The sequence below is a fragment of the Cheilinus undulatus genome, linkage group 9, assembly GCF_018320785.1.
Source record: "Cheilinus undulatus linkage group 9, ASM1832078v1, whole genome shotgun sequence".
NCBI classification, from domain to species: Eukaryota; Metazoa; Chordata; class Actinopteri; order Labriformes; family Labridae; genus Cheilinus; species Cheilinus undulatus.
In genome coordinates, this window is record NC_054873.1 from 51,763,644 (window position 1) to 51,786,847 (window position 23,204).

A 23,204-nucleotide genomic window follows, 5' to 3' on the forward strand; every position below is an offset into this window, starting at 1 on the left:
GACCAACACGCTTTCACTAATCTGCAGTGTCCAGGTCAGTGAGAGAGCCACTGGCTACAAGATTTTTAATAGATTAAAGAATCTTCTATGTTAGTCCATGTGTGCTAAATGGAAAAGGTCTATGCATCTGTCTGTGTGTGTGCTGAAACGCAGGCTCATCCTCATCATTCCAGTCAAAATGACGGACAGCTTTCAAAATTCTCCGTCATCCTTCAAAAAGATCTGTGACGGAGAATATTCGGTTAACATGACCCCTGAGTTGGACATAGTTATTATGTTGTGTTTGCATTTAAACTGGATTGTTGATTATCTTTTTACTGACAGCTTTTTTTCTTTATTCAGTTTGTGTAACTGCAGTTTGTCAGAGATCAGCTGTTCATCTCTGGTCTCAGCCCTGAAGTCCAACCCCTCACATCTGAGAGTGCTGAGGATGTGTAGAAACAGTGTGCTGACCTCAGATGTGAAGCAGCTCTGTGAACTACAGAAGAATCTGGACTACAGACTGGAGACTCTGATGTAAGTAGAGGGTTGAAATTGGTCTATGGTTGTCTCTAAACTCTAATAGGATAGTATGAGTAAATAAATAAAGGTGACTAGTGACGATGCTAACCACACATTTATAATTTTATGTATAAGCACCTTTCTGAGAACTCAAAGACAGTTTACAGAGATAAAAAAATGACAATAAAACAACAGATAAAAGGTAAACAAAGTAAAAACAGAACTATGTACTTACAGTCAGCATACTATCCTAACCAGGTGGGTTTGAGTCTGGATTTAAAAGAATAAGAGAGTTAGTGTTTAGGATGTCTGATGAGAGTGAGTTCTAGAGCTGGTGCTGAGACGCACGGAGGAGGAGGATCTGAAGGAGAGAGAGGAGGATCTGAGAGAAAAAGAGAAGGATCTGAGAGAGAAGGAGAAGGAGGAACTGAGAGAGAGGGAGGAGGAGGATCTGAGGGAGAGGGAGAAGGAGGATCTGAGGGAGGAGGAGGATCTGAGGGAGAGGGAGGAGGAGGAGGATCTGAGGGAGAAAAGGAAAGGATCTGAGATGGGGGAGGATCTTAGAGAGAGGGAGGAGTATCTGAGGGAGAAGGAGGAGGATCTGAGAGAGAGGGAGGAGGATCTGAGAGAGAGGGAGGAGGATCTGAGGGAGAAGGAGGAGGATCTGAGACAGGGGGAGGATCTGAGAGACAGGGAGGAGGATCTGTGAGAGAGGAAGGAGGAGGATCTGAGAGAGAGGGAGGAGGAGGATCTGTGAGAGAGGGAGGAGGAGGAGGATCTGAGAGCGAGGGAGGAGGATCTGAGAGAGAGGTAGGAGGATCTGTGAGAGGAGAGGAGGAGGAGGATCTGAGAGAGAGGGAGGATCTGAGGGAAGTGAGAGAGAGGGAGGAGGATCTGTGAGAGGAGAGGAGGAGGAGGATCTGAGAGAGAGGGAGGAGGAGGATCTGAGAGAGAGGGAGGAGGATCTGTGAGAGGAGAGGAGGAGGAGGATCTGAGAGAGAGAGGGAGGAGGATCTGAGGGAGAAGGAGGAGGATCTGAGACAGGGGGAGGATCTGAGAGAGAGGGAGAAGGAGGAGGATCTGAGACAGGGGGAGGATCTGAGAGAGAGGGAGGAGGATCAGAGGGAGAAGGAGGAGGATCTGAGAGAGAAGGAGGAGGATCTGTGAGAGAGGAAGGAGGAGGATCTGTGAGAGAGGGAGGAGGAGGATCTGAGAGAGAGGGAGGAGGAGGATCTGTGAGAGAGGGAGAAGGAGGAGGATCTGAGAGAGAGGGAGGAGGAGGAGGAGCTTTCCTTGTCTTTTGTTAGTCTTTTCATTTAGTAACCATACAGTCTTTGCAGAGGAATGTGTAATCAAATTAATACACCAATTTTTAATCCTGAGACTGTTCAACAAGATTTCGTCTATTATTTAGTAAGAATGAAAGCAGAAACAATTGATGTACAAGAAAATAACATTATACAATGTGCGGTGAAAAATAACGGTGACATTCCACAGCCTTGTCTTGTTCCTCGTTCTAATTTGATTGTATCTGATAGATATCCATTTATTTTTATTTGAGCGGTTGGGTTTTCATATAATGCACTAATTCCATTAACAAATTCTTTAGGGAAGCCAAATCTCTCAAGTACTTTGTATAAAAATTTCCAACTAATAGAGTCAAAGGCCTTCTCCATGTCCAAACTGACCAGCAAGGCCTGTAACTTCTGTTCTCTTATGTGACTGATTATGTGTAATGTGCGTCTGATGTCATCATGCGTTTGTCTCTGTGAAATAAAACCTGTCTGGTCAGTGGGGATCAGCTGGGGAAGAACCTCTTTTACTCTCTCTGCAAGGATTGAAGTATATAATTTATAATCAATATTTAGCACCGATATTGGTCTAAATGAAAAAAAATCTATGATAAAATGCATGCTGTGCTTTTATTTTGAAGGGGAAGTTTTGCAGCTGTGCCATCTATTCCCTTTCCATTCCAGTAGGTGGCGGTAATGCATTGTAATGATAATTGACTCTCATTTACAGCTGCATTTCACAGCAGAGGAAGATCCGCAAAGTTTGTTTTCATATGCTAATTCAGCATGGCGAAGCGCAGGCACGAGGCTGACTACATGAAATATGGATTTTCTTACATTGAGGACAAAGGAGGACAAAAACCTCAATGTGTTTTGTGTAGTGAGGTGCTGGATCATAAAAGTATGAAGCCATCAAAACTAAAGAGACTTTAAGAAACAAAGCACCCTGTTCTCAAAGATAAACCTGTTGAGTACTTTAGAAGACGACTTCAGGAACTGAGGACATCGTAAAAGTGCCTTACCTCTTCATGCTTGAAGCAAGAACAAGTACTTTGCACTTCTTACCGGGTGGCACATCGTATTGCCAAGTCAAAAAAGCCCTACACTATCGCGGAGGACCTGATTTTATCTGCAGCACTGGACATGGTGAGGGAGGTTCTGAACCAGATAAACTCAAAATTATACCTCTGTCAAATGACAATATAAGCAGATGAATCAAAGACATGTTGGATGACATCAGACAGCATACCACTGCTTGTATTAATGCAAGCGGTCATTTTGCATTACAAATGGACAAATCAACGGACATAACAAACAAAGCAATTTAACTGGTTTTTGTGAGACGTGTGGGAAGGGGACTTGCAGGAGCAATTTCTTTGCACAAGAGAGCTCCCTACTACTACTACTGCAGAGGACATTTTCAGCTCCGTGGACTTGTATTTGAGTTTGGTGGGTCTAAGCTTGGACATGTGTGTTGGTATCACAACTGATGGCGCTGTCTCCATGACTGGAAAAAACTCGGGGGTCATGAGGAGGATACTTGAGAAGGCACCGAATGCAACTTGGAACCATTGTTTCTTGCATCGGGAGGCCCTGGCAGCAAAGGATATGGTACCAGTGCTTCATGAAACGTTAAAAGATGTCATCCAGGTGGTAAATTACATTAAACGGAGTGCAGAGAACACTCGTTTTCAAAAACTGTGCCATGATCTTGGTAGTGAGCATGTACAGGTGCTGTATCATGCCGAAGTACGCTGGCTGTCGAGGGGAAAGGTGGTGTCACATTTGTATGAGCTGAGAGCTGAAATCGCAGCCTTTCTTGCAGAGAACAACTCACCCCTTGCTGACCTGTTTAGCAGGAGTGTGGCTCGCACACGTCGCTTACCTCACCGACATGTTCGAGCAATTAAACACATTAAATGTGTCTATGCAGGGGAGAGGGCACAACATTTTTGAACAATATGGCAAAATCAATGCGTTCAAAAAAAGATCACCGTGTGGGCTACACATTTCAAAAAAACGACTCGAAATGTTTCCAAATGCCTGTCAGGGACAGCAATTGGACACGGCAGGAAAAAATGTCATGAAGAAAACGATCACAGCACATCTGAATAAACTACGGGAGTGGTTTAATGACTACTTTCCTGAGAAACAGAGGGATGATGACTGGATACGGGACCCCTTTGGTATCAACATGGAAAGCGTCACGTTGCCAAGCAACGAAGAGAGTCAGCTGGTGGAGCTGTCATGTGACCGCACACTGAAAAAGAAATTCACAGAGGTAAACCTCTCCCAGTTCTGGTGCAGCACTGTGAAGAAAGAGTATCCTTCACTTGCTACTCAAGCAGTAAAAATCCTCCTACCATTCAGCACTACCTATCTCTGTGAGAGAGGCTTCTCAGCTCTGGTCCAGCTGCAGACAAAGCACAGAAACAGACTGAACATTGAGCATGATGTAAGAGTTGCTTTGTCTACCATAACCTCAGACTTTGAGACTCTAGTCAGCAGCAACAAGCATCCCCAGTTCTCCCATTAATCCCCCCATCTCAGCTCTATTATGTCAGCATTAAACCTCAGGTTTAAAGGAGTGCTGCTTAATTTTTTCATAGCACAATGTTGATCAGTATTTACCCACTGATAAGGTAATCTTTTTTAACTTGAAGCTATTCTTAAGCTGCAGCTAGTTGCACTTTTCTCAATTTATTTTGAGTTTGTGGATATAAACTGCTAGTGAAGGTAATATTTTTCCCAATGCGTTGCTGGTTATATGTTCAGTAAGTGGGTATTCTCAGCTGAAGCTACATAATTCTGAGTGTTTTTTAAACGCATCATTAGTTGCACATTGCATGTTTTTTAAACTATGTTAAATCTGTATCCACTGATGCAGGGTTATTACAACCACAGTTACATTAATATTCTTGAAACTTTGATTCCCTATGATGCACTTTTTTGTTTTATTTAAAATGTTGCTAACGAGTGTAAAAAGGAATATTTCCCTCTTAAGCATCACCACCAGCTGGTTATTTTGGTTGATCATTAAGCAGTTGTTTTGTATGTTGGCATACTGTGGTATTCTGTACTATCTCACGCTCAACCAGCATCATCTTTTCATTAAATAAATTTGAGAAGTTGAAAAATTTTCCTCGATTTAGGTTGCGGCTTGTTATGAAGGAGTGATGGTGGGTCACGAAGCCAGACCAGTTGAGTACCGCTGGTATAGACCATCCTTCTTTCTATTTCTTGTGAATACAATATATTTATTTCATTTCTAATTTCCTTCACCTTTGATAGAAGATTTTAGTTTGGTTCCTTCTCGTGTTTCATCTCAAGTTCTTTTAGTTCCATAGTTAGCCTTAATAATTGTAATTGTTTTCTTTCTTTTTATAAGAACAAAAGGATATAATTTTTCCCCTGTTAAAAGCTTTTAGGGCATCCCATAGGATCTCTGAACTAACTTCCCCATTATTGTTAATTTCTAAGAAGTTTCTAATTTCTTCTTTCAGGTATGATTTAAACTGTGGTATATTGAGAATGCTTGAGTTTAACCTCCATTGTGTTCTCCCTGGTTTATCACTAATTTGTAACTCTAATGAGAGGGGTGCATGGTCAGACAGGTCAATGCTACATATTTCACAATCATGAATTTTATGACAATCTTTTTTGAAAATGAAAAAATAATCGATCCTGGAGTACACCGCATGTGGATGAGAGTAGTGGGCATAATCTTTTCTTGTTGGATGAAAATTTCTCCAGAGATCAACTATACCCACCTTTGACATGTGTGTTTTAAGGGTTTTTTTGTAGAGAAGTCTGAGGGGATTCTTTTGAGGAATCTAGTCTGGAATTAAGCCGCATATTCCAGTCTCCCCCACATATGACCGTGCCTGTGGCTTCTGTCATCATATCAAACATTTTCCAATAAAAAGGGAGATCAGTACCTGCAGAGCATAGACATTTAGTAGTGTAATTTTTACACCCTCTATATTCCCTGAGACAAGTACGCATCTTCCCTCCTTGTCCTTTATTTCTGAAAGTAGCTCAAAAGAAAGAAACTTTTCATGCTCTTTAATATTTAAATGTTTCTTGTAGCATTGCAATTTGTGCATTCTCTTTTTTCATTTTACTTAAGATTTCCCTCTTTTTAGTTGGGTTCAGTACTCCATTTTGTTAAATGAAATAATTTTTAACTTACAGTTGTCAGCCATAATCTCTTACGGGTGTTACTCCTGTTAGAACGTCTCCTAAACCGTCAATAGTATCCAATATGATACACACTCCTCTCACTTTTTTGAACAATGTAAAATGAACAGAACAGAACCAGAAAAGAACAAACTAGAAAAGCACTCAGAGAGCACAGATCTCCACCATTAGCCCAATCCCCCAGTAGTGAAGAATCATTTAAAAACACTCCTGGATCCAGACGGTGATCCGGATCACTCCCAAAATCTAATTCGCCGATTACTCCCTCCCTGGTGGGGTGGAGACACGTTGAGGCAAAGCATTGGCTTTGTTACGTGTGAACTGTCATGGCGGAAGCATTGCCTGCCGGTGCCAACAGATGCACTCACAGTCTCACCCATGGTCTCACTGGACGACTGGAAGTCATGTCAGAGGGTGAATATTCCTCTATACCTCCCAGCATTGTGAGTATTCTCGCTACAATTCGCTGTCTTTCTCTCTGTTACGCTCCGACTCGTCTCCTCGACCGGGCGTGCGTCTTTCAAACTCTATGAACTCCAAAACTTTGAACAGAAACACACCCAAAATGCTGTTGGGATTGAAGTTACTCATGTCTGCCATCTCCTGGTGTAAAGTGGTAACAGTGCAGACCTCCACCATTAGCCCGATCTCCCAATGGTAAAGAATCCTTTAAAAAATTCTTGGATCCAGACGGTGATCCAGATCACTCACAAAATCCAATCAGTTCTTCCTTATGCCATTTCTGACATTTCCTGAAAATTTCATCAAAATCCGTCCATGACTTTTTGAGTAATGTTGCTAACAAACAAACAAACCCGTCCGATCACATGACCTCCTTGGCGGAGGTAAAAATACTTTCCTTAGAATGTCTTTGTATTTATTACAGTTACAGTTGCAAGAAAAAGTATGTGAACCCTTTGGGATTTCTTGGATTTCTGCATAAATTGGTCATCAAATGTGTTCTGATCTTCATCTAAGTCACAACAATAGACAAACACAGTCTGCTTAAACTAATACTGCACTAAAAATGATATGTTTTCATGTTTTTATTGAATAAAACATGTAAACATTCAATTGGAGCCAGGAGTCAGCCAACCTGGAGCCCAATCAATGTGTTGAGATTGGATGTGTTGGTTAAAGCTGCCCTGCCCTATAAAAAACATACACCAGTTTTGAGTTTGCTGTTCTCAAGAAGCATTGCCTGATGTGAACCATGCCTGGCACAAAAGAGCTCTCAGAAGACCTACGATCAAGAATCGTTGACTCGCATGAAGCTGGAAAGGGTTCCAGAAGTATCTCTAAAGCCTTGATGTTCATGTATCCATGGTAAGACAGACTGTCTACAAATGGAGAAGGTTCAGCACTGTTACTACTCTCCCTAGGCGTGGTCGTCCTGTAAAGATGACTGCAAGAGCACAGCGCAGAATGCTCAGTGAGGTGAAGAAGAATCCTAGAGTGTCAGCTAAAGACTTACAGAAGTCTCTGGCACATGCTAAAATTTGTGTTGACAAATCTACAATAAGTAAAACATTAAACAAGAATGGAGTTCATGGGCGGACACCACGGAGGAAGCCACTGCTGTCCAAAAAACACATTGCTGCACATTTGAAGTTTACAAAAGAGCACCTGGATGTTCCACAGCACTACTGGCAACATATTCTGTCCATGGATGAAACCAAAATGTAGTTGTTTGGAAGGAACACACAACGCTATGTGTGGAGAAAAAAAGGCACAGCACACCAACATCAAAACCTCATCCCAACTGTGAAATATGGTGGAGGGGCCATCATGGTTTGGGGCTGCTTTGTTGCCTCAGGGCCTGGACGGATTGCTGTCATTGATGGAAAAATGAATTCTTAAGTTTATTAATATATTTTACAGGAAAACTTAAGACCATCTGTCCACCAACTGAAGCTCAACAGAGGATGGGTGATGCAACAGGACAACGACCCAAAGCATAGAAGTAAATCAACAACAGAATGGCTTCAACAGAAGAAAATACGCCTTCTGGAGTGGCCCAGTCAGAGTCCTGACCTCAACTCCATTGAGATGCTGTGGCATGACCTCAAGAGAGCGATTCACACCAGACATCCCAATAATATTGCTGAACTGAAACAGTTTAGTAAAGAGGAATGGTCCAAAATTCCTCCTGACCGTTGTGCAGGTCTGATCTGAACTACAGGAAACGTTTGGTTGAGGTTATTGCTGCCAAAGGAGGGTCAACCAGTCATTAGCCTAGGGGTTCACATACTTTTTCTTGCAACTGTACTTGCTTCCAATGTTGAGGCTCCTGCTAAATGAGCCTTTAAAGGGTTCATGGTGTTATTGTAAAGGGATATCCTGCTCTTACTGATGAGTGGGGCCCTTTTAGATGACTGCCTTTAACAGCAGTAGTCATTTATTCACTTTTTATGATCATTATGTCCTGATATCTGAAAACTTTAGGATATATGAAGTAGGTTTCATCTGAGCAGTATAACTTCAAGTTTTATAAGTCACTTCTTAATGTGTTGAACCAAACAACCAACTTATCTGCATTTTTCATTGTCCGTTTATTTATGAGGAGATCTTCGTCTGAACTCCTGCAGTTCATCTGCAGTTTATAGTGTGATCGAGAGCTTCTCTTCTCTTGAGACTTTCTATCAGCCGTGGCTGTTCCTCTGGTACTGGTATGTCACTCCCCAGCCACCTGCCATGTCGAGAGGAGCTGGATCTCCCGTTGATCCGGGTTGGTTGCGGCAGGTATGATGTTGACTCTAAATCAGTGTGAAGCCAAGTCCTCTGTCGCTTCAGCTGCGTTCTGATACAGACAGGTGCCATCGTTGCAATAAAAAAAAAAGCCTTAGTTTTGCTAGAATTTTACCTTTTTTTCCTTCAAGACTCTTTTCACCTCCTCATATCCAACACGCTGTTTGAGGACTGCAGAGGGGTAGACATGGTCCACATTAAAGCGGGCACCTCTGTAGAATATCTCTCTTTTTTTGCCAGGCTCTGTGGATCACCTCTTCTTTTAACTTGTAACTTGATAACTTGGCAACTATAGATCAGGGTTTCACCTGTGAGTTGGTGGGTTTTGGTGCTAACGCTCTGTGGACTCTTTCGATCCTTACACTGGTGTCCTGTGGGAGTTCCAGCGACTCTGTCGGTGGTTTTTCCAAAAAAATGGAGATGTTGTTACCTTCCGCCTCCTCCAGTATACCATATATACGGATGTTGTCCCTATACGCCCATCCTTCTTGGTCCAGCAGCTTGGCTTCTATGCTAGCCTGGCACTGTTTTAGCCATTTTATCATCGTGGCTGGAGTCTGTAAGGCTGATTCTGCTTCTTCGATCCGTTCTTCCGCCGCTTCCAGTCGGTTGTTGGTTCTATAAGGCTCTTGTTTAATCTCTGTCAGATACTGTTTATTGTCTTGTCTAAAGTCTCTGAGTTCGTTCAATATGCTTTGTAAGCTAGCGTCTCCTGCTGGATCTTCCTCTCGGTAGTCATGCGTTGGAGAGCTGCTTCAGCTAGCATTGCTTTGTGTCGTCGATTCATCAATATTATCTGTCGAAGCCAAAGTTTTCCTACTTCTTGTAGCAACCCTGTTTTCCATCATGCTTTAAAGCACATTTCTAGTGTTATTTGAGTTGTTTTTGTAAAGCTGTCAGGGAGCATGAGAATCAAGCTGCCATCTTTAAAGTAACCCGGAAGCCATCGAGGGAAATCAGATTTAATGTCAGAGGCTGAAGAGGGAGTAAAGAAGTACAAAACTTAGTTTCTGTTCTTTAGCAAAGTTTTTAGGAGACTCTGACTCTCACTTAGGTTCAGTCTGTCTGATATTACACGTGTAATTCACAGCTCATGGCTCCTGATCTGGTACAGTTTACAGACTTCTTCCTCTCAGGTATCTGATGAACCAGGAGTCATCAGGACAGTTTTGAAAAAGAACTATCTAGATAAATAAACAGCAGGGTTTTATTTTGGTGCAGGATTTCAGCATTCATGCACAAATATTTAATAAACGCCAGTCTTGCTCCCATCCTGCTGGAAAATCCCACATAAATGAATGAGTCCCCGTGGTTTTACAGCTACCATGTGGTAAACATTTGTACAGGACACAGCAGAATGAGTCTGGATCATCAGTGCTCAGGCTCAGTCCTCACCCACAGATACACACACACATTTAGGCAGGTGTGAGGAAGTACCACTCAATCCATGGTCTTACATTAATGTTAGCCAGAGCTGTATGGAACTATTATTGTTACAAATCTGCAAATGTGTGCACAATTCCACAGATATGTAGACCAGTCTGTAATAGTGGACTTAGTTTATTTTGGTTCAGGAAGCTCACTCTTTTATCAGAATCCTCACATGCCATCAGCTCCAACTGGATTCTTCCTCTCAGTTGGCTGTCACACACTCGTGACTTTAACAACACTTCTGCCATACATTATCCACAAACGTGTGCTCAGATCTGTTAAGTGTGGGTTTTGTTGCCCTCAGTGCAGGCTCAAAGGCAGTTAGCCTGCCTCGTAGCAAATGCATGACCTGAATCCAGAGCAGAGCCAGGCGACAGTTTAGTGCTAATTTCATCTCCATATAACCTCAACTAGATCATGGTATTCTGCTGTTATTGTTCATGTTTTCATAGAAAGAGTGAAGACAGTACTGACTTCTTTCCTCTAAACTGTATCACAGCAGGGGCTGAATTACCATCTATACTGCACACGGCTTCATCGTGTTTGATTTTTAAAGCAGAAATCTCCAGTAGAACGCTAGAATGCTGCTGCTTTTTTTCTGGTGGAAACACGGAAATGACTGGAAATGTTCAGTCTTGTGATTTGAGGATTATTCTCCTGTAAACTTGGTTTAAATGTTGGATGATAATCACTGCGTTCAGTTCATCACTACACAGGAGAATAAGGTTCTCCACGGTTTAAACCCATGGTTTAAATGGTGCTGCTGGAAACCTGAAGCACCAACACCTGAGGGGTTCGCTCTGCTTTTTCTCTGTGTTCTTACAAAAGGAAAAAACAATGCAGATAACTCGAATAACTAAACCCAGATGAAATACGTCACTAAACGCTCTCTGACATCATGATGCCTTCAAGGACTCTGTTTGCCTTTAAGCTTCAAATCAGCAACATCTGAAGAGGAGAGCTGAGAGAGAGCGTGCTACTTTACAGCAGGGGTTTGCAACCTTTTCAGCCCGCGACCCCCAAAATAAAGGTGCCAGAGACCGGGGACCCCGACTGTACCTGGAGGTGGTTGAACACAGCCAAGACCATTCTAGAATAGTCATGTGGAGACAAGGCCGACCATTAGGGGGGATAAAGAGGAAGGTTTCTGGGACCCAGCCAAACTGGGGACCATGGAGGTCAGCAAAACCATGGTCAATTGTAAAGTTAAGCTGTAAAACCATATTTATATTTGACCTGAATAATAACCACTCTTATTAACAAGCAAATATGTTTATTAATTCATTTAGCCTTTTTTGAATTAAATAATTTTTGTTAAAAAAATAATTGAAATGGGTGAAAAATTCCTAAAATTGGTTAATAATGGCAAAAATGGAGGGAAAAGTGGTGAAAATGGATTTTTATAGAACATAGATGGGTTAAAAGTGGCAATGACAGGCACAAGGTAGTAAAATGGGATTAAAAAGTGGCAGAAATGGCTTTAAAGTGCAAATAAATGGTGACCATTAGGTGGGATGGGATGGAAATTTGATACTAAGTGGCAAAAATGGGTCAACTGTGGTTAAAATTGGCAAAAAGTGGCTGATAGAGGCAATAATAGGCAGAAAGTGGCAAGAACCCCCAATGATCCCAAGGTTGAGAACCACTGGTTTACAGGATTACTGTGATGTGAGCAGGACTGACGTCCCTGCTGCTCTTCTTACTGGATGTTCTGATCTCTGATAACTCATGAAGTCCCTCACAGTGTGGAATCTCTCTCTTTTATCCTCAGATGGAAGGGGGAAGAATGTGCAGAGAAATACAAATGCTTTCACAGAACCGACGAAACGGAGATGTAAACCCCTGACGCGTGTGAGACTCAGCCTCAGTGGGACCGAAGATAAAAGCAGCAGCAGCAGTGTGTGTGTGGTGAGTCTGTAACTGGGCCGTGTTACTGGGAGACTGACAGACCAGTCCCAACCAGTGGAGATGAGACTGCTCTGAGATCAGCTCCACTGTGGACCTCCCTCATGTTTCTATTCTAACACAGATTCTCAGCGTAAACTGCTTTAGGACTCAATGACTGAAGATGAACGCCTCCAGACTCTAAATCACGGGTCATCAAGTCCATCTGCACAAGGGCCAGATTTAGTCTCGACCGAAACTCTGGGGACTTTGAAACACACAAAAATCACATAAATGTTTTGGTCTGACTGAAATATTATTGCAGTAGTATTTGTATTTTCTTTCAAAACGCAGGAAATTTTTATGCATTACCAGTGAGATCTATCTCTGTTATCTATAATACAGCAGGCCACAAGGAGACTGGCCTGACAGCAGAATTGAATGGGCAACAGAGAATGGGCCCTCCTCAGTTGTGATTTAGCACCAGTATTAACACATTTTTGACACTTTTAATCCCTTTTTGATACTTTTTGCCTCTTTAATACAATTTTTGCCATTCTTACACCATTTAAACCACTTTTCCTGCATGTTTTATCCCCTTTGACACTCTTTTATCCATTTTTGTCACTTTTTAACCCCCTTTCTTTACACTTTCTGCACTATTTTTTGTCATTTGTAACCAATTTTTGATACTCTTTTCCCTTTTTTTCCTCTTAGACCAATTTTTGCCTCATTTTAACCTCTTTTCGCAACTTTTTCTGCCATTTTTCTCCCTTTGTGCCGCTCCACAACTCATTTTTGCTACTCTCTAACCCATTTTCACCACTTTATCTGGTCATTTTTGCAGCACTTCAGCCAACCTTAACCCTTTTTAAATATCTGATGATTAGGACAGTAAATTTCTGTAAAAACAGATCAAATGTGAAGACATTCTAAAACTATTTTAATATTCATTGTTTTGGGGATGGATTTAACAGCTGCAGACATTTAAAGCCAAAGGATACTCTTAAAACCACAACATCATCTTATCCTCCTTTTCTGAATTTAAAGATCTTTCGGGGGCCAGACAGGAGGCTTTTGTGGGCCTGATATGGCCCCCGGGTCGCCAGTTGATTATCAGTGCTCTAAATGTTGATGTGTCTGCTACAGCGCCCCCCTGTGGAAATACATGACAGATGGTATGGTAGTTTAGTAGCTAACAGCTTCTGTAGCAGAAATAATGTCGATCTGTAGAGTTTTTTAGTTCAAAATCTTTTATTTTGCTAATGCAGTAATGCTTTTGTACCAGCAGGTGTCACTGTTTCCTGTCTTCTCCCAGACTCTTCTACCAGTGAGCAGGACACCACCGTTTGAATTTCTGTTTGCTGTGTCTGGCTCTGTTTTATTGTAGGCCAGTGATACTCAACCTGTGGCTCTTTTATGTCTTAATTTCAAATATTCACCCAGAAAACCTTAAAAAATGGAAACTTTTTTGCCATTTTCACCATTTTTTCCTCTTTTTGCCCATTAAAGCTACCTTTTGCCATTAAATACCACTTGTTTCCCGTTTTTTTGCCCCTTTGCCCCTTTTCACCCATTTGTGCTGCGTTTTGACAACTTTTGCCACCTTTATCACCTCACACCTTTTCCTGGTGGTCTGCTCTCAGAGGGTTGGGTTCCTACAGTCAGCCTTTTCTGTTCTGTTGTTGTCTTACAATCAGAAACACAATCATATCCGTGTTTATAGAGAGATTTAGGAGAAAAGCTGATAAAATAGTTTCATGCTTTAACTCTTCTTTAGTGTTTAGAGCTGATTTTAATGTTTTCTACCAAAGTTTAATGTTGACGCTGCGGCTCCTAGTCGCTGGTTCTGTTCTCCTCCATGTTTATTTATCTGATTATCTGTTTTTATTGGCTCCATTATTACAACCATGTTTTAATCTTTTAACATAATCAGTGTTGAAGTTAGGCTGGATGATTTTCTTTTACTAATGTAAAGTCTAATTATGTTATGTTGGTTAGAGTTCGCTCCACTGTTCCAGTGTTAAGTAGAGACAGAGGTGAGGAGCATCACTGCCTCTGTGACGTTAACATCAGAGAACCAGAACCTTCTACTGCTGAGAGAGGAGTAAAAAGGTAAAGGTGTGGTTCTGTCTGCAGCGCTGTAGTGGAGCATTCATGTTAAAAACCAGGATAACATCACCAGAGGATGGCCAACGCTCGCTAGCATAGAAACTAAAAAGCATTGCTGATGTTCATCTCAGCTTCACATCATTAAAAAGCAATCTTTCTCTCTGAACCGTGGAGAGTGAAATATTTACAGACTTAAAGTTTCAGAATGTGGCATCAGGCGCCTTTTTCCTGTCGCTCTCTGCTGAGCATGTGCAACTCTCCACAGAGATAGTATAAATGACAGATGGCTCACTCCCAAGCATCTCTGCTGGAGAAAACAACATTTTACAAATACAACAGCAAAAAAAAAAAAGGCTGTGCGGACGCAACAACTGAATCATTGACACTAACATTTGTCAGCCATGATTATCAGTGAGATCAGATCAACCCGCTGTTTTAGACTGACTGACTTTTTAGATGTTTTATTGATAACTGACCACAGTAATACTCCGTTCTTCTCCTCTCAGTTTAGGAAATCAGTTCAGATCATGATGTGAAGGTCTAACGTCTGCTAGTGTCACTGCTTTAACACCATCTCTAATCTGAAGGCTTTAAAACATAAATCAGTTTATTTTTATGAACACTTTTATTGCTTTAAAATGACTTTAATCAGACAAAGATGTGGTTTGTATTTTATAGATTTGGGGTTCTGATTTTCAGATGAAATTTTTTGATTCCAGCTTTTCTGAGATGTGTTGCTGCCATCAAAATCAAAATGAGCTCATATTTTCCATTAAACAGTAAAATGTCTCAGTTTAACATCTGATTTGTTGTTTCTGCTCTACTGTCAATAAAATATGAGTTTGAGATTTAACAATCATTGACTTCTGTTTTTATTTCATTTGCACAGCGTCCCAGCTTTTCTGAAACTGGTGTTTTATTGTTTTTTAATGTGTGAAAGTTAAACAGCGTGGTACACTAAAGTCAATCTTGATTTCATTATCAGGGTTTTTCTTCATCAGATGTATTTGTGCTCTGCTGTGCCTTTATTACAGCCATAAGACAACATCTACAGAGGAATGTAGATCTTCTGGAAGCTTCTGTTAATCACTGTTTTTATTATAATCACATTTACAGCTGATGAGGAGATTTAAAACCCTCTAAACAAAACTAAAGAGAACTTTCAAAGCAGTAAAACATCAGGACACATTGTGAATAAATAGAGAAACTGGTGGTTAAAAGCATCTTCACATTGTTTATATTTACAGAGCAGCTCAGTAATCCATTCATTCACTCCTAGATGACAGAGTGAGGAGAAGCTCAATAATCCATTCATTCATTCCTAGATGACAGAGTGAGGAGAAGCTCAATAATCCATTCATTCATTCCTAGATGACAGAGTGAGGCGTTTCCCTCTAAACAGGATCAGATTTTATTCTAACAGCTGCTGATTTAGAGGAGAAGCTGATGTTCCAGGTTAAACTGATAGTTTTAGTTCACTGCTCATGAAGGTTTAGTACAAAAATCATTAAAGTGTTCAAGTTTATCTCACAGCCACCTAGTGGGGTCTGGAGGTACTGCAGGAGGGCCACAAGAGGTTCAGAACAGAAACCAGAACCACAACGGCAGATTTAAAAGCTTCAGTCAGATTCTAATGATCAAAGATTACAGAGAAATATTAAAGCTAGAACATTTATTTTTAGGGATTTGTTTTTTTGTGGCTGTGGTGAATCCTCCACGGTCACAGACGGACAGGAAGAGTCTGATTACCCCCAAAGACCATCCAGGGGTCAGAGACCAGCGGTTATTTCCCCACATGAGTCTGAAAGTGCCTGTTCAGGTGTGTTATCCTAGAGAAGCTCTTCCCACAGGTGCTGCAGGAGTACGGTTTCTCCCCCGTGTGAGTCCTCATGTGGACCTTTAAATCCGCCTTTAACCTGAAGGACCTGTCGCAGGTTTCACAGGTGAACGGCTTCTCACCTGTGTGAATCCTGATGTGAGTGTTGAGGTTGACGCTGTGGCAGAAACCTTTCCCACAGAAGCAGCAGGAGTACGGCTTCTCTCCGGTGTGGGTCCTCATGTGGGCCTTCAGGGCCTGGTTAAACCTGAAGCTCTTCCCACACGTGCTGCAGGTAAACGGCTTCTCGCCTGTGTGGGTCCTCATGTGGGCTTTGAGGGACTGGCTGGAGCTGTAGTCCTTCCCACAGGTCTGACAGGAGAACGGTTTCTCTCCAGTCATGGCCGTGGGTTTACTCGGAGCTGACCTGTAGCTGAAGGTCTGAGCGTATGGATCCGGGTCTGTGGACCGACCTCCTTCAGGACCTGGATTCTCAGGGATGTGCTGAAGGAGCTGTGGGTCTTTCTGTGGGTCCTCTTCACTCTCCTCGTACGGAGGAATCAACATGAACGTGTCCGTCTCCTGCTTCACCACCAGCTCCTCCACCTCTTCTTCCTCTTTGATGGCTGGAGGTTCTGGACCCTCCTGGTCCAGGCTGGAGCTCCTGTCCTGGTCACAGAGCTGCTGTTCTTCCTCCTTACACACGAGTTGAAGAGGAACATCTGGAGGAACATCAGGAAGAACAACAACAGTCATGATCTGATCTAAATGTGAAGGACAGGGACCTGATACTGGTCTTTGACTAAAACTGGGGGATCTGGACTGGCCTGCATGGAAGAAACAAGGATGGGATGGTTTTTTAGATTTGATGACATCTTTGAAGGCAGAGACAAAATGCTGGTGAAGCTGGGGATGTTGGGGCATTTTCCCTCCATTTTACTAGATAGTAGACCATAGTTGGTAACTTTTAGAAGAGTGGGCGGAGCTTGTGAGGAGTGAGGGAAACTCTTTATTATCTTCTAGAAACAGCTTGTCTAACCCGCCTCATTGGAAGATCTGGTCTGGGATGACCTCATTAGGACTGGACAAACACAGACAGACCGGTCTGCAGGTCTACAGCTGAGGTGTCTGCTGGGGCACTAAAGGTGATCCAGCCTCCCTCAGAGGAGCTATGGTGGTTTTCAGAGATCTCACCTCAGTAGAACTGGTCTTTCTGCTCCCAGTCAGATCTTTATTCAGTACCAGTTTGGCTTTTTAAGTCTTTAACACAGGGGTGTCAAACTCAAGGCCCGGGGGCCAAATCTGGCCCGTGGAATGATTATATCTGGTCCACATGATCATATCTGTACTCTAACTGTCCACCAGTCTGAGGCCTGCAGATTTACTCAGTCTAAGTTAGTTAAACCATAAAAATCTAGAGTCAAGTCAAGAATTAACTAATTTGTTTTATTTCATATTTTCAATTTTGCATCTAAAGACTACGACTCAAATTTATGATTTTGACTTTTCATTTCATACTTTAACCTTTTCAACTCAGATTTAGACTTTATAAGTCACATTTTTAACATTCATCATTTTAAATTTCTAGCTCATATTTTGACATTTCCAACTCCTAATTTTTGGTTTTTTTAATCCCATATTTTGACCTATAGAACTCACAATTTAAAATTTTAAGTCATATTTGGTCTTTTAAACTCATTATTTTAAATTTGATCTCATATTTTGACCTTTGAAACGTAATATTTCAACGTTCTCCTCATATATTTGCTCTTTAAAAACATTTTTCTATTTTCAATATCGTATTCTGATCTGTTGGAATTTTTATCTCAGATTTGAGTCTTTAAACGTTTCATTTTAACTGTTTTGAATTTCCAAATGATTTATTATCAGTGCTGTTTTTTTATTTTATTTCTGGTGAAATGAAGTTGACAGTTTATGGTTAAAAAAGGGACCCTGTTAGATCCTCAGGTTAGACCTGAATCCAGAATCTGGCCCCTGCTGTGACTGAGTTTGACCCCCCTGGCCTGAATATAAACTCCTATATTAGTAACCTGTATGTATTCAGTCTAATATAAACTCCTATATTAGTAACCTGTATGTATTCAGTCTCTAATATAAACTCCTATATTAGTAACCTGTATGTATTCAGTCTAATATAAACTCCTATATTAGTAACCTGGATGTATTCAGTCTAATATAAACTCCTATATTAGTAACCTGTATGTATTCAGTCTCTAATATAAACTCCTATATTAGTAACCTGTATGTATTCAGTCTCTAATATAAACTCCTATATTAGTAACCTGGATGTATTCAGTCTAATATAAACTCCTATATTAGTAACCTGGATGTATTCAGTCTAATATAAACTCCTATATTAGTAACCTGGATGTATTCAGTCTAATATAAACTCCTATATTAGTAACCTGTATGTATTCAGTCTAATATAAACTCTTATATTAGTAACCTGTATGTATTCAGTCTAATATAAACTCCTATATTAGTAACCTGTATGTATTCAGTCTAATATAAACTCTTATATTAGTAACCTGTATGTATTCAGTCTAATATAAACTCCTATATTAGTAACCTGTATGTATTCAGTCTAATATAAACTCCTATATTAGTAACCTGTATGTATTCAGTCTCTAATATAAACTCCTATATTAGTAACCTGTATGTATTCAGTCTAATATAAACTCCTATATTAGTAACCTGTATGTATTCAGTCTAATATAAACTCCTATATTAGTAACCTGTATGTATTCAGTCTCTAATATAAACTCCTATATTAGTAACCTGTATGTATTCAGTCTAATATAAACTCCTATATTAGTAACCTGTATGTATTCAGTCTAATATAAACTCCTATATTAGTAACCTGGATGTATTCAGTCTAATATAAACTCCTATATTAGTAACCTGGATGTATTCAGTCTAATATAAACTCCTATATTAGTAACCTGTATGTATTCAGTCTCTAATATAAACTCCTATATTAGTAACCTGTATGTATTCAGTCTCTAATATAAACTCCTATATTAGTAACCTGGATGTATTCAGTCTAATATAAACTCCTATATTAGTAACCTGGATGTATTCAGTCTAATATAAACTCCTATATTAGTAACCTGTATGTATTCAGTCTAATATAAACTCTTATATTAGTAACCTGTATGTATTCAGTCTAATATAAACTCCTATATTAGTAACCTGGATGTATTCAGTCTAATATAAACTCCTATATTAGTAACCTGTATGTATTCAGTCTAATATAAACTCCTATATTAGTAACCTGTATGTATTCAGTCTAATATAAACTCCTATATTAGTAACCTGTATGTATTCAGTCTAATATAAACTCTTATATTAGTAACCTGTATGTATTCAGTCTAATATAAACTCTTATATTAGTAACCTGTATGTATTCAGTCTAATATAAACTCCTATATTAGTAACCTGTATGTATTCAGTCTAATATAAACTCCTATATTAGTAACCTGTATGTATTCAGTCTCTAATATAAACTCCTATATTAGTAACCTGTATGTATTCAGTCTAATATAAACTCCTATATTAGTAACCTGTATGTATTCAGTCTAATATAAACTCTTATATTAGTAACCTGTATGTATTCAGTCTAATATAAACTCTTATATTAGTAACCTGTATGTATTCAGTCTAATATAAACTCCTATATTAGTAACCTGTATGTATTCAGTCTAATATAAACTCCTATATTAGTAACCTGTATGTATTCAGTCTCTAATATAAACTCCTATATTAGTAACCTGTATGTATTCAGTCTAATATAAACTCCTATATTAGTAACCTGGATGTATTCAGTCTAATATAAACTCCTATATTAGTAACCTGGATGTATTCAGTCTAATATAAACTCCTATATTAGTAACCTGTATGTATTCAGTCTAATATAAACTCCTATATTAGTAACCTGTATGTATTCAGTCTAATATAAACTCCTATATTAGTAACCTGTATGTATTCAGTCTAATATAAACTCCTATATTAGTAACCTGGATGTATTCAGTCTAATATAAACTCCTATATTAGTAACCTGTATGTATTCAGTCTAATATAAACTCCTATATTAGTAACCTGTATGTATTCAGTCTAATATAAACTCCTATATTAGTAACCTGGATGTATTCAGTCTCTAATATAAACTCCTATATTAGTAACCTGGATGTATTCAGTCTAATATAAACTCCTATATTAGTAACCTGTATGTATTCAGTCTAATATAAACTCCTATATTAGTAACCTGTATGTATTCAGTCTAATATAAACTCCTATATTAGTAACCTGTATGTATTCAGTCTAATATAAACTCCTATATTAGTAACCTGGATGTATTCAGTCTCTAATATAAACTCCTATATTAGTAACCTGGATGTATTCAGTCTAATATAAACTCCTATATTAGTAACCTGGATGTATTCAGTCTCTAATATAAACTCCTATATTAGTAACCTGGATGTATTCAGTCTCTAATATAAACTCCTATATTAGTAACCTGTATGTATTCAGTCTAATATAAACTCCTATATTAGTAACCTGTATGTATTCAGTCTAATATAAACTCCTATATTAGTAACCTGTATGTATTCAGTCTCTAATATAAACTCCTATATTAGTAACCTGGATGTATTCAGTCTAATATAAACTCCTATATTAGTAACCTGGATGTATTCAGTCTAATATAAACTCCTATATTAGTAACCTGGATGTATTCAGTCTAATATAAACTCCTATATTAGTAACCTGGATGTATTCAGTCTAATATAAACTCCTATATTAGTAACCTGGATGTATTCAGTCTCTAATATAAACTCCTATATTAGTAACCTGTATGTATTCAGTCTAATATAAACTCCTATATTAGTAACCTGTATGTATTCAGTCTAATATAAACTCCTATATTAGTAACCTGTATGTATTCAGTCTAATATAAACTCCTATATTAGTAACCTGGATGTATTCAGTCTAATATAAACTCCTATATTAGTAACCTGGATGTATTCAGTCTAATATAAACTCCTATATTAGTAACCTGGATGTATTCAGTCTAATATAAACTCCTATATTAGTAACCTGGATGTATTCAGTCTAATATAAACTCCTATATTAGTAACCTGGATGTATTCAGTCTAATATAAACTCCTATATTAGTAACCTGGATGTATTCAGTCTCTAATATAAACTCCTATATTAGTAACCTGTATGTATTCAGTCTCTAATATAAACTCCTATATTAGTAACCTGGATGTATTCAGTCTAATATAAACTCCTATATTAGTAACCTGGATGTATTCAGTCTCTAATATAAACTCCTATATTAGTAACCTGTATGTATTCAGTCTCTAATATAAACTCCTATATTAGTAACCTGGATGTATTCAGTCTAATATAAACTCCTATATTAGTAACCTGTATGTATTCAGTCTAATATAAACTCCTATATTAGTAACCTGTATGTATTCAGTCTCTAATATAAACTCCTATATTAGTAACCTGGATGTATTCAGTCTCTAATATAAACTCCTATATTAGTAACCTGTATGTATTCAGTCTAATATAAACTCCTATATTAGTAACCTGTATGTATTCAGTCTAATATAAACTCCTATATTAGTAACCTGGATGTATTCAGTCTCTAATATAAACTCCTATATTAGTAACCTGTATGTATTCAGTCTCTAATATAAACTCCTATATTAGTAACCTGTATGTATTCAGTCTAATATAAACTCCTATATTAGTAACCTGTATGTATTCAGTCTAATATAAACTCCTATATTAGTAACCTGTATGTATTCAGTCTAATATAAACTCCTATATTAGTAACCTGTATGTATTCAGTCTAATATAAACTCCTATATTAGTAACCTGGATGTATTCAGTCTCTAATATAAACTCCTATATTAGTAACCTGTATGTATTCAGTCTCTAATATAAACTCCTATATTAGTAACCTGGATGTATTCAGTCTCTAATATAAACTCCTATATTAGTAACCTGTATGTATTCAGTCTCTAATATAAACTCCTATATTAGTAACCTGGATGTATTCAGTCTCTAATATAAACTCCTATATTAGTAACCTGGATGTATTCAGTCTCTAATATAAACTCCTATATTAGTAACCTGTATGTATTCAGTCTCTAATATAAACTCCTATATTAGTAACCTGTATGTATTCAGTCTAATATAAACTCCTATATTAGTAACCTGGATGTATTCAGTCTCTAATATAAACTCCTATATTAGTAACCTGGATGTATTCAGTCTAATATAAACTCCTATATTAGTAACCTGGATGTATTCAGTCTGGTCTCACCTCTGGTCTGGTCTCTGGTCTGGTCTCTGGTCTGGTCCCTGTTCTGGTCCCTGGTCTGGTCCGGTCTCTGAGGTTTCATGGTCATCTCCAGCAGTCTTCTCTGACGGTCTATCTCCTCCTCGTACTCCACCATGGTTCTCCTAAAAACTACAAAAATGTCCTCCGCTGCTGCGGTCAGCCTCTGGATCACGAACTCTCTGAGACTCTCTGCCGAACTCATCTCTGATTTAGTCCAGAACCGGGATCAAACCTGAGCTCAGGAACCAGACCTCTTCTAGCATGTAGCAGCGTTCAAATGAAGCCCCTCTTCCTCACTTCCGCTGTGTGTCACACTATCAGGGGTCGTCAGTGGAGACTGTAGTTCCGCTTTAACCATTAACAAACATTAAAACCTTTCAGCGGTCCAGAGCTCTCCAGTCCTTTTCTCTGTCTCTCCTGTGGACGCCAAGCTCAGACACTTAATAAGATAATAAAAATAAATAAAATCTTTAATCTACGAGATAGCATGGAAGGTATCAAGTGTTATTTTCTTTCTCTTTAAGATACAACTTTATTTTTTATTTATCTTTTTATAAAATCAGGAGCAAAGAAAAGTCAGACTGACTTTTTCTGGTTTATCTCTGAATCCTGACTTTTTTTTTTTTAAATCATTTTTCACGTTTTCTCAGCCTTTCAGAAACAATCTAGTTCTTTCTTAAGGTGTCTGACATTTTCCCCTCTGGAGTTGTAAACAAAAAGTTTTTTTGTCGCAGTTTTTTTAACTGGTAGCCAGTACTCTTTTTAATCGTGCTTCTTATCATTTCATCCTTTGAATTGTTGATCAGTCAAGTTGTTGCATTTATTTTGTTTTTTATGCCCT

The 23,204-nt window shown here is 39.1% G+C and overlaps 2 protein-coding genes across 11 annotated transcripts in view; one reads left to right on the top strand and one right to left on the bottom strand.

Moving 5' to 3' along the window:
- LOC121514889 (NACHT, LRR and PYD domains-containing protein 3-like) overlaps positions 1-12,627 on the top strand; it is a 76,880-nt gene extending 64,253 nt beyond the window's left edge. For 4 of the 10 annotated variants that reach the window (XM_041795291.1, XM_041795301.1, XM_041795298.1 and 1 more), the window contains 2 exons: positions 343-516; positions 2,524-6,242. In XM_041795291.1, the coding sequence (XP_041651225.1) occupies positions 343-516; positions 2,524-2,605 (256 nt within the window). In that variant the 3' untranslated portion in view covers positions 2,606-6,242. Of the gene's footprint in view, positions 1-342; positions 517-2,523; positions 6,243-11,943 lie in introns of those variants that run through there. The other 6 variants (XM_041795293.1, XM_041795295.1, XM_041795299.1 and 3 more) reach the window with 5 other exon arrangements.
- Positions 12,628-15,109: 2,482 nt separating this feature from the next.
- Positions 15,110-22,660, bottom strand: LOC121514710 (zinc finger and SCAN domain-containing protein 2-like). Its single transcript, XM_041794943.1, has 2 exons — positions 22,346-22,660; positions 15,110-16,706 (listed from the first exon to the last, which is right to left on the bottom strand). The coding sequence occupies exons 1-2, from the start codon at positions 22,563-22,565 to the stop codon at positions 15,952-15,954; spliced, it is 975 nt and encodes a 324-aa protein (XP_041650877.1). The 5' UTR covers positions 22,566-22,660; the 3' UTR covers positions 15,110-15,951.
- Between the last annotated feature and the right edge of the window lie 544 nt (positions 22,661-23,204).

Coding starts and splice junctions, on each gene's coding strand:
- LOC121514710 (XM_041794943.1), bottom strand. CDS start 22,565: ATGAGTTCGGCAGAGAGTCTCAGAGAGTTCGTGATCCAGAGGCTGACC. Junction 16,707..22,345: donor GACCAGAGACCAGACCAGAG/GTGAGACCAGAC, acceptor ATGTTCCTCCAG/ATGTTCCTCTTCAACTCGTG.